This window comes from Gossypium arboreum, chromosome 4, assembly GCF_025698485.1.
Source record: "Gossypium arboreum isolate Shixiya-1 chromosome 4, ASM2569848v2, whole genome shotgun sequence".
NCBI lineage: Eukaryota > Viridiplantae > Streptophyta > Magnoliopsida > Malvales > Malvaceae > Gossypium > Gossypium arboreum.
In genome coordinates this window covers 9,394,205-9,406,493 of record NC_069073.1, presented here as the reverse complement: position 1 = coordinate 9,406,493, position 12,289 = coordinate 9,394,205, and the positions used below count along the sequence as shown (strand labels likewise).

At 33.9% G+C, this 12,289-nt stretch overlaps 1 protein-coding gene and 1 long non-coding RNA gene across 2 annotated transcripts; one reads left to right on the top strand and one right to left on the bottom strand.

The window, feature by feature from the left end:
• Positions 1–3,198: 3,198 nt before the first annotated feature.
• On the bottom strand, positions 3,199–5,508 carry LOC128291686 (uncharacterized). Its single transcript, XR_008281506.1, has 2 exons — positions 5,376–5,508; positions 3,199–4,044 (listed from the first exon to the last, which is right to left on the bottom strand). It is a non-coding gene; the product is annotated as an uncharacterized LOC128291686 (long non-coding RNA).
• A 1,996-nt stretch (positions 5,509–7,504) lies between these two features.
• Positions 7,505–9,713, top strand: LOC108459402 (amino acid transporter AVT1I-like). The gene is made up of 3 exons (XM_017758765.2): positions 7,505–8,164; positions 8,306–8,916; positions 8,999–9,713. Exons 1-3 carry the CDS (start codon positions 7,990–7,992, stop codon positions 9,512–9,514), a joined length of 1,302 nt encoding a protein of 433 aa, XP_017614254.1. The 5' UTR covers positions 7,505–7,989; the 3' UTR covers positions 9,515–9,713.
• The last annotated feature ends 2,576 nt before the right edge of the window (positions 9,714–12,289 follow it).

The window sequence follows — 12,289 nt, the reverse complement described above, 5'->3', positions numbered from 1 at the left end:
GATATGTGATGATTGATTGGTGATATACATGTTTAAAAAAAAAAACATGCATGCAAGTTATGTGTGAAAGAGTGATTTGGTAATAAATCTGCTTGGGACAAAAGCAGTAACGTGAATTTGGAAAATCACCATAAATTGTAGGAGATGAGTTAGAAGCTGAATAAATTATATAATTAAATCTTAATGAGTCTATTTTCAAGTGAAATAAACGAGAACATATTTTGAATTCTGTACAATGAGAAATTTGATTCGTAATTAAGAGTGGTCAGATTAGTCAAATAGTGAAACATGGGAAACTTTAAGAAAAATCTGGTATTGATTGGCTAAACCAAAAATTCTGAAAATTTTATGGATAGAAGATATATTAGTCTATTTTCAGTTAAAATTAACGGCACCTGATTTGGAGTTTCGTAGCTCCAGTTATAAATGATTTAGTGACTGTTGTTCAGGAAGACAGCTTGCAGTGAGATTATGATTATGTGGTAAACATTGACAAAAATTTGTTAATGAGTTGCTTATTGATTTCTTATAAGCTTACTATGATATGTAGGTGTGGTTGGCCGAATATTGTAAGGGGTTAATACGTAGTTCGTATTTGAATAGTTAGATTAATGTGTTAGTAATCCAATTGTAGGCAGTTCGTGTGTGGATCTCTTGACATATCGTCATAAATGTATGTAACTAACACCCTCTTTCTTAGTCTGGATCGGCAAAAGTCGAAAAGCCGAAATGCCGAAAACCGGTATTTTGTAGATTTGCGAGTGTGTGAATGCTCGTGAGGTAAATCGATTAATGTTTTTGGTAAGCTGCAAAATTTGGACCAAAATGCATGATTTCGTGCCTCGATATTTTTGGGCTTAATGGGCCAAAATTGGAATGATGGGCCAATAACGCCCAATTCAAGAAGAACCCTCGATGCGTGATTCGTTAGTACGTGAAAAGTAGGAATATGCATGAAAAACCCTAAAATAGATAAATTATGAAATACCTTTAAAAGTGGAAAATTTACGTTTACCCCTATTAGATAAATTATTGAAATACCCCTAGGTTAAATTGACCTAAATGCATGTTTGATCGTTGTTATTTACTTCATGCCATGTTGTTATTATCGATGCATGGGATTGGGATATTGACGGAGGAAGTACTGAAAGTGGCTTGTCCACGTCTTGGAGGCTTTGCCTCAATTTATCGATAACTGAGCGAAGAAGGTGCAATCTGTGGAGTGTTGGGTGGGTGGGTTGAGCTATTCCCCACATGGAGTGTAGGGTGGTATGGGTGGAGTGTAGTGGTTGGTGGGTTGAGTAGTCTCCCAAATGGGCTTGCATATGTTATTGATGTTGCATGTATTTTGAAATGGACCTATGGGCCATCTTTATTATCTGAATAAGGGCTAAGGCCCGGTTTATTATAATCTGAAAAGGGCTCGTCCAAGACCATTGTTACTGAATGGGCTTAGGCCCAATAGGCTTGAGTGACTTGGGCTTTGAATAGGTTTTCCTTACACCGAGTTTCCCCAAACTCACCCTTTTATTTTCATCCACGCAGAAATCCCCAACCATAGTGGGCTTGGGCTGTGAGGGAATTGGATGGCCACCGCTCAAAGTTTGGTTTTCTTCCGTGAACTGGACATCCTATTATTTACGTTGAAGTTTGGGTTTTAAATGTAATAAGGTCGCTTAATTATTTTTGATGGTTTTAATATGTATTACTAAGATAAGTATTACTTATTTTAACTGTTGAAATTGGATAGCTTTAGGGCGCGTTTTCAAAAAAAAAAACAATTGATTTCAAAATAACACGACAACGCAAAGCTTCCGCAATGAAAGTATTTTCCAAAATTAATCACTTTTCCTAAAAATGACTTAATCAAATCAGTTTCCTAGAAATATACATGACGTTAAGGTGTGGCAATAGCGGTGTGCATGTCTAGGATTGGATTCGAAGGGAGCTTGGTACTTAAGTAGTCCGATAGACTCACCTCCTCTTTTCCAGTTTCTTACCTGGTGCACAGCTTCCATTCACTTTAACCTATAACGAAATTATCTTTTAAAACACTAAGTAGGTTTTTCTAGATCAACAATATAAAATGTTTTGAACGCTTCGATGTGGCATGTTGGATCCGGCCATAACGTCTGGGCCGGGTTTGGGGTGATACAATTAATCCCTAATCAAACACCCATTATCGTTTGTATCCTAATGGCATGCCATTTGTACTAATCCATAATTTTACTTTTTCCACGATTATCCTTCCAATTGATTCAATTCTTGATCTATAAGATAATATATCTCAATTTATCAATTCCAAATACATTATTTCATCGTATTATAAGCATAAGTCAATTCAATTTCACTTTTCAAATGCTCCATAAAGTTTTTCATTTTATTCAATTTAGCCCTTAAAACCGAAATTGTCATAACTTTCAAATTTCAGCTTCAATTTTGAAATCGATCTCAATTTTATCCTTCTATAACCCTCTATTATGAAAAAAATACAGAAATATTATACCAATTTTGAAATTCATGCATTTTAGTTTCCATATTCAAAAACTATCAATTAAACTATACAAATTAGTCATTTTTCACTTCTAAGCTTAAAATCTAAAAAGTTAGTACCAATTTCATCAAGAATTCATCAATGGAAACTGTTAAAATCTTTCATAATTTTACAAATTGGTACATGAACTAACTAAATCAAACTCCTAAGACCTCAAAAATATAAAAAAAATGCAAGAAAGTAAATTGACTTACCAAGCATAGACCGAAAGATTGAAGCTTAAAACAATGGCTTCCTTAGATTTTTTATTTTTTTTTTTTTTAGGTGGAAGAAGAAAGAAGAATCAAGAAATGTTTCTTTCTTTTAACTCTTATTTGTTTTATTATTATTTCATACTTAAAATACCTTTTAATTATAATTTAATATAACTTATAAAAAACCCACACCTAACCGTCCACTATAGTTCTAAAATGGTATATTTTTCATTTTAGACATTGATTTAATTGTTATATAAGTCCTTAAGTCTTTGACCAATCTTAAATCTATAATTGAGAACTTTTACAATTTAGCCTTTTACCATAATTAACTAGCAATTCGATAAATTTAAAGGACCAAATTTTAATATATTTTTATACTAACCTCTTAAATATTAAATAATAATATTTATGAACTCAAACATTGAAAATGGAGTTCTGAAACCGTCATTCTCAACACCACTAAAAATAGACTATTACATTTACCTTTTAAATATTTATAGATAATAATTGGTAGACAGCAAATACATATAATAAAAATAAACAAAAATATTGATCCTTGCCTAATTTTTTTAAAGAAAAAGCCTAAAAAGGCCCAACTATATTAAATTAAAAGGTATCATCCAACACCAACCAGTGGATGAAATCCTAATAGCTCAAATTGAACTCAAAAGCAACATTCTCATCCATCAACCAATGTGCCAAACAATGAGAGACACAATTGGCGGATCTGTGAGTAAAAAATTAAAAACTAACAATATAAAAAAAATCACAAACACCTAAAGCCTTTCTAACAATACGACCATAAAGAGATAAATCTAGAGTTCAACTATTAAACTTATTAACAATAAATGCACAATCAAACTCGAAAATAACTCTAGAAAACCCTTTCTAAAGGGCCTTTTACGAAGCACAAGCCAAAGCGAGAGCCTTAGCTGAAGGAGTGTCCAAAGCCTAAATGATTGAGCAAGCAAAATCGACTAGCACCATTTCCCTCATGGTCAAGAACAATGGCACCGCAAGCAACAAATCTTGTCACTATATTCCATTCGTGTCAACATTAACTTTGACCGCATCTTCACAAGGTGGAGTCCATCAAGCCATAATTAGATGTCAAGAGAACAATGGCGCACAAAGGAGATTATGCATCGAAAGTCATGATGGATAGATTGGGCTTTCAAAAACACATCTTGCGAGGAAGAATTCCGCCCCTGAATCATGAACAAATTCCTTGCTTCCCACAATTGCAAGAAAAGCACAACTAAACTAGTAAAAGCTTCTTTGTCTTTTGCATAACTGCCCAAAGCCAACCGATCACATTATAGAAAGACATACAAAGCAAATCATTATGAATACTACAAAAAAGTTAAAATCTCCCTCGAAATTAGGCAATCCTTAAAAGCATACATAACATCCTCCTTAAAGGCCTTACATCTAGGACAATTTGGATTCGGCCCTTGAGAGTACAAAGCACATCGCTCAATTGTAGGTAGGATGTCATGGCCAAACCTTTACCCAGAAAGTCAGAATTTTGGAAGGGTTTACGCCTTCCATTTTAGAAAGAAGGTGGTACAAAAAAGAAATTTTTGATGCAAGAAAGAAAATTAAGAGAAGAAAGAAATAGACTTGAAGCGATATATATAGGCACATTGTGGTTTTTTTTTTAATCAAAGAATATGTCACTTGGTACATAACTTGTGTCACAAGTTACATTTTTCCACAACATTATAACTTTCCAAAAAAAACTATGTTTATTCATTACGAGTCTTTTCTGAAAATTATATTTATTCAAATAAGTCTATTTAGATGCAAATAATATTTTTGAAAATAAAAATAAAAATTATTATATAAAAAATTATTTACACCACCAACTTCAAGCCCAAGTGTCTCATGCCCATTTTTTGACCTTACACATGTGTAGGTATAGCCAATGGCTAAGCCTACTTATCCAATCGACTAGGCACCCAACTCAATTACCCAAGTTATAAAGAATTTTTTATTTATATTCTTTAAATTTTATATATGTTAGCAATGTAATTACTAACATTGCAAACTACTAACATTCCTGAGTTCCTTCCAAAAGACCCTATGAGGATCTATACCCAAATCTTGAAGAAGTAACTAATTATACCCCGATCTCGTGGTATAGACATTGTTGGGTGCATGTCCCCACACCAACTTATCATCTTCATGTGCCTCACCAATAGGCAAATGGATAATCCTAGAGGCTACCTCATTATTGCAAAAGGATTGAATTGAAGTTGCATTCCATCTTCGTGCCTCTAAAAATAACTGAGACATGCATCATGGGGAAAAGAATTACATTGACCTATATCCAGGCCATTAATAAACCTTCCCCCCATCTATCCATCCAAATATGGGCTTACTACCATTTCCTATCCTCCAATAAAATCCTGGACTAAGCATATTCAAAGCTTTCATAAAACCCTTCGAAATGAAAGAGGGTTTATCAACATTAGGATGCAAAAATGTTGCCAGGAGGGAAGTATTTAGTCGAAAGAACCTTAAAACAAAGCATATCCTATAGTGCAAAAGTCACCATAATTATCGTCCAATGCGAGCAATATTAAATAATTGAATATCCCAAAAGTCGAGACTTCTTGTACCTTTGCTTCCAATCTAACATCGCATATCCCTTACCCGCCCCCGCTTTTGCCCACTAATATTTTCTAATTGCCTTAATCATATCATCTATGATGCTTTTTGACAATAAAAAAGTGTTCAGAGTATGTGCTGGTATTGCTTGTAAGACCGGCTTAATAAAGATCTCCTTACCCATATGAAACATAATTAGGTTAAAGTCCCAATCTTAAATCTAACAGCCAAATTAGACTAGGAAGCCCGCACTTAATTTCTAAAATTAGGCATAAAAGTTGAGATTATACTTCATAGCGCACACGATAACTCAACATGGAAAAAAACGATTTGAACAAAAAAAAATTTTGAAATATGATATAAAATAAAATAAAAAGTAATACAAATTAATATAAATATTATAAAATTTGTAGACTTGGTCGAACCCAATAATTTATGACAATTATATCAATCTTCCCCCTCATGGTCGTCTTTTCTATTACGTCAATCTCACATTGCTCTTCCATATTTCTTTAAAATGTCCATTGTCCCAAGTCCTCAAATAATTTCAGCACTAAGGAAAGGTGATGGGTAAAGATAAATAACTCTTGTTCCAACATAAGTAGAAACTAATAGTAGATCTACCAAGTTGTAATATTTTGTATAATTAAATAATATTGTTATGTATTTTGTGTTAGATTTATAATAATTTATATAATTGAGTAATATTTTATAATTACATAAAAGAATTAAGAGTATTGTAATATTTTATATAATTATAATAAACCTATTTATATAATTAAATAATGTTTTGTATGGCTTTGACGATAATGAAAATCTTATTTTAGAAAACTCATACTATAACTCCTAATTTGTTAATGGAAAACAAGTAAGCCAAATCGTATGATATTTGTTGACTAGGTAGACATAGCTTTCTTTTCCCTCAGATTAGGGTTGATCTACCCAAATTAAATATTTAACAATCAATACTATTTTTAAAAATAATTATAATATATATTAAATATATTTATTTTATACTACCACTAATAAAATAAAAATATTTTACAGGCGGATAATTTTTTTAATTTCACTGGAAGTTATAGAATAATTATCTAAAATCAATATAATTTTATTTAGTTGAGAAATAAATTACTAAATTGACTCATAAAATTAGAGGAAAATATTCATAAATTGTAGACAGCTGCTTGACTTGTTCCTATCCGTGAACATATGTAATTGTATTCCATCCAAAATTATTAGGACCACCTACGAGATAAGGATGGCTTATATATTTACATTTTTTAATATTTAAGTTAAATGAAATTTTAATGGTTTAATACGTTATTTGATACTTGAGTTTGATATTTTTGTCATGTGGTATTTATATATATATTTTGTCTAATGTGATACCTATATTTAGCAAAAGCTATATATGTTGGTATCCAACAAAAAAAAAATCACAATCATGAAGTTGTATTTAATAAATTAAACAAATTGTTGAGTGTTTTGTATGTCTTCCCCTCAAAGAGGTTGATTTTTCTATTTATATGATACGGTTCCTAAGTGTGATATCCTAGGTAGGCTCTTATGCATGCCAACACATATCCTATTCTAAAATTAACACATGTTCTCTAGATGTGAGTTCGCTTACATAATGATGCGAACATCCCACAACCTATATGGAGATGCAAACCCTCCATGTGCGGACTACGTAAGCGAACTATATAGCCTATCACTGTAGCAGTAAAGAGGGTCAGGTCGATCTTAGTCAAGCAATCAGATAGCAGATCGATAATAACGAACACTATAACAAAAATCATAATTAAAATTAATTTTGTTATATTAACAAAATCATGAAAATTCAAATATCATAATATTAGTAATTAACTTTCACACTAAAATTAATAATGTTACAGTCGATATCAAAATGTATATTTCTATTCCAATATGATGCCATATATATATATATATAAGGACAAGTGTCACATAAAAAAAGTTGTTAAACTCAAGTAAACTAAAATATTATTATCCTAATTAAATATTATTATTTGATAAATATTTCAATCAAGATTAAGAAGTAAAAGAAAAATTAAAATACAAATTTAGATACCTAACAGGAAACTTTTCTTTTATATTGAAAGTAGTACATTGGAATTCAATGAGAAGGTTTTCCAGCTAAAACAATTTGAGACTGGGAATCCACCCATACCACAATATGTCTGACAAAAGAGTTGCCTGCAGAGCACAATGTTCAAAGTTTTTGTTTTCTGTGATTTTATTTAATTTTATGAATAATTTTTTTATTGTTGTTCTGGAAATTACTCATTTGTCGAGATATTGTGGTATGGGTGCATTCTCATTCTCAATTTGTTTTATCTGGCAAACCTTCTCATTGAATTCCAATGTACTATCAATTTTCAAAACTGTTTGTTGTTTGCTATCTAAATTTGTATTTTTGTTAATTAAATTATCTCAATAAACTAATGCATATATTTAAGTTTGGATGTGTTTTGATTGATCAATACATAAATTGAAATACGTAACTGCGTGTATATATATATATATATTTGGTTCATGACTGCTATCTATTTTACACTTTCTTACCTTTTCAAAAGCTTTTATCTTTGAACCTTTCCCTAATCAATCATGGCGACCATGGATGAAGAGGAATCATCCTTCACTCTTCCTCTCATTGAAGATGATGAAAATAAACAAGCTTTAGTAACCAAACTAGAGGAAATTGAACCAAATTCATCCCATTCATGTTCAACAACTAACTCTTTCTTCAAAACCTGTTTCAATGGGCTTAATGCTCTTTCAGGTTCTATTTTTAAGTTCTTTGTTCTTAAAATTTTCATCTTAAATAGATCCTTTTCCCAGTTTCTATTTTAAGTTGTCAAGAACAGTTTGAGTTCCTTTGACAATTCTCTGATATGATTTTTTTTTTAAACTAATTTTCTAGGAGTCGGGATATTATCAACCCCATATGCACTAGCATCAGGAGGATGGTTAAGCTTGATTCTTCTTTTCGCCATTGCCACTGCTGCATTCTTCTCTGGCTTATTAATCCAAAGATGCATGGATTCGGATTCGAATATCCGAACTTATCCCGACATCGGCGAGCTTGCATTCGGGAAGAAAGGAAGATTGATAGTCTCCATTTTCATGTACATCGAGCTTTACTTAGTTGCTACAGGATTCTTGATTTTAGAAGGAGATAATCTTCAAAATTTGTTCCCAAATATGGAATTTGAAGTTGGTCAAGGACTAACAATTGGTGGGAAACAAGGGTTTATCATAATAGTAAGCCTCATAATATTGCCCACAGTTTGGTTAGATAACTTGAGCCTTCTTTCATATGTGTCAGCCAGTGGGGTATTAGCTTCTGGAATCATACTTGGTTCCATTATATGGACTGGTGCGTTTGAAGGGATTGGGTTTCAACAAAAGGGAACATTGGTCAATTGGGATGGAATGTTAACTGCTATCAGCTTATATGCTTTCTGCTATTGTGCACATCCAGTTTTCCCTACACTCTACACTTCTATGAAGAAAAAACATCAGTTCTCCAATGTAAGTATTTCTTCTAGATAGCAATTTCAATTGGATGCTATTTTCGATCGAAAAACATGTAATCGGATAATTTTTTTTTCAGGTACTGATTGTATGCTTTATCTTGTGTACCATCACGTATGCATCAATGGCAATCTTCGGGTATTTAATGTTCGGACCACAAATTCAATCACAGGTAACATTGAATCTTCCAGCAAGCAAGATCAGTTCAAAAGTGGCCATCTACACGACCCTAGTGAACCCCATAGCCAAATACGCATTGATGGTTACTCCAATCGTTAATGCCATTAAAACCCGGTTTTCATGCCGTTACAACCCGCGATTCCTCAGCATCCTCATCGGCACCAACTTGTTGATCAGCACCGTTCTTGTGGCACTGGCGATTCCGTTCTTTGGTTCACTGATGTCCCTGGTGGGAGCACTTTTAAGTATCACTGCTTCTGTAATACTTCCATGCTTATGCTACTTGAAGATTTCAGGTATTTATCGAAGATTGAATGGCCAATTGGTTGGTATATGCCTTATAATTATAGTGGGAGTTTGTCTGGTAATTTTTGGCACTTACATATCTGTTTTAGATATCATAGGCAATTTCTAAATGCCAATGACTTAAACCCGAAGTTTAGTTTGATTAGTTTATGCATTTACTTTTATGAATTTGCAGTTAGAAGGTTTAAATTTTAAATATTGACATATGCAACTCATTCTCCTTTTCTCAAATTGCAGCCTCCTAACCAAAAAAATAATGATAATAATAAATAAATGTCAATTCATTGCATATGCTTATGTTGTTATAATACTTTGTTTGAGGTAATTTTGGAGGGTTCTTCATAGTTTCGTTACGTGTATATTTCTTTCATTTTTTTTTGGGGGGGGGGCGGGCCATATCTTTTATGGGGTTAGACTTTCAATATCACAATCTGAGACTTTCAATATCACAATCTGTGCAGTTTTAGGTAATTTCTTCAACTCAAATATGTATAAGTCAACCTAACTATCACAAAGTGAGGATTTTCGTAGAATTCCTCAAAGACACCAATTTATATAGTGGAAGCAACTCAAGTCAAAGGAATGCTCAAAAGAAAAAAATAACCACAGAAAAACAAAGCACGAGAGGTGTTTGAGTAAATGCTCTCAATATATTATTTCTTTCAAAGAATACACAAAACAATGGATACAATGGGTGATTTAAAATTGAAGGGGGCTCTCTATTTATAGTTGAGCTCCCCTAAAATCGACGGTATAGATTGAGTTACATCAACGAACAAGATCGAAGCATATCTACAATAAAGGGATTTACATAATCTCAGGTTACAAAATCAAATCTTATCAGAGTACATATCTTCCAAGATTACTCTCCCTATTTACCAAGATAGCCTAATTTCTCATATTTGCCTCACAAGCCACCAAGGCTTTAATTAGATAGGCTTCGTCGCTTGTTCTTCAAATCGGGTCAGCTCTCGTGGGTTAAATGAGCTCTCTATCTAATATGTATACCTCCATGGGACATCTTTCGTGCAATGATCACGGGCTTTGAACTGTGGTCCATGACATTCTCCCCTACCCATTCTCGCAACGCCCTCGTTGCTCCCTTCGAATTGCACTGACTTGATTCACCTCAAAACTTTTGCCTCAATTTCCATCGTCTCTTAACTCAAACTGTTGTACTCATTTTCAATACATCTCGTTCGCAAGAGTCCACCACTCTTACTTGCCCACATTTCGACTTGCCTCGATTCGAAACCTCTTAATCCATACAAACAGGCTTTGGCACCACCACATTGAACACCGAGTTAACCTTGAGTATTCCCGCTAACTCAGGTTTGTAAGCCCCTTGACTTACTTTCTTCTAAACTCTAAAAGGGATCTTGTGTCTTTGCAAAGCCAACAAGTTAGAATAAAAACACTACCAAAATGTTTAGGATGTACCTCGCTCATAGCATTTATTTGTCGCAACTCTCCAAGTTACATCGTTACTTTTCCCTCAAAGTCTGATGCATAACCTACATCTCTCATTGGTGGTAGCTCTACTGATGACTCTCATTGGCGGTAGCTCTACTGATGACTCTACAAGCCTCATATTGGTTTCATGCCCCACTAGCATTTCTATAAGGGCTTCCTTAGCAGTCTAATCTACCGAGTTAATGTTCCTCCTATACGAAACATCCTCGGCTAGCTAGATTGCCGACAACACCTTGGTCCCAACTTTCATATCTCGATTCATCGGCACAACAATTCGTGATAATGGACTATCAACGATATGAGTTTGATCGGCCAAGGAAAAAGAACTGCCTCAATCTTGTCAAGGAAGTTTAAGCCAAGCATAAAATTGTAATCATCTAACTAAATTACATCAAAATCTTCCTTGCCCTTTCATTCGTTGATTTGTAGCTCCACTCATCATGCTACTCCCACAGTTGGGGCCTCTTCATAATTTACTGACTTGATCTTTTTATTCGATTTTCTAACCAAGAGACTAAGTTTTCTAGCAACTTTTTTTTATATGAATAAGTTCGATGCCCCCGTGTCAACAAGAGTAGTCCTTCTCTGGCCTGCGATGTTGATGTCCACAAACATCAACCCTACCTCCCTACTATTCCTCTTCGTAGGAGTGAGTATTATTGAATTAAGCTTCAATGTCTTCCTCTCATCAAGCTCCACTTCCTCCCTTTTACTAGTCGTAGATAGATTAGCTCGCTCTTGACAGTCCCACAACCTATGCGACCCACAACATAAGAAGCAATTCACTAGCTTCTTCTCACTCTTCTTGACCCTGTTGGCTTCGACTCTACTCACGATCGAAACAAGCTTCATGGTGGCTTCTTCCAGCTCATCATTCCCTTTGGCAGCCGAAAACATAGATCATTTCAGACAATTCCTTACCATATATGGTCCTTGACAAATGAAGCATTTTATCTTGCTCCCCTTCTCCTTCAAGTTGTTAGGTCTCCACTTCCCATTTTGTGGTTTTCTATTACCTTTGTTATCATTGTCATCATTGTTATGTCCCTCTTCATTTTCCTTATGGTCTCCTCCATCATTGCCCTTCCAATTGGGATTGGAAGACTCAAACTTGTCTTTTCTCGAAATAAGCTCAGTCAAAGACTCCTCTACAATTATGGATTTTGACAATTCTTGGGCCCCTAGACGTTTCAATTACTACTTAACCCACAATTCCAACCCATCCATAAAATAGAAGAAGGCCTCATCCTCACTTAGATTGGTGATTTGAAGCATTAACTCGCTAAAATCTTTCACATACTCTCGGATTGTGTGTCATTGTGAGAACTGACCCAACTTAGACTAAACCTCCTTCTCGACATATTGAAGGTAAAATTGTTCGTTGAAAACATTTTGGAACTCCTCTCAAGTT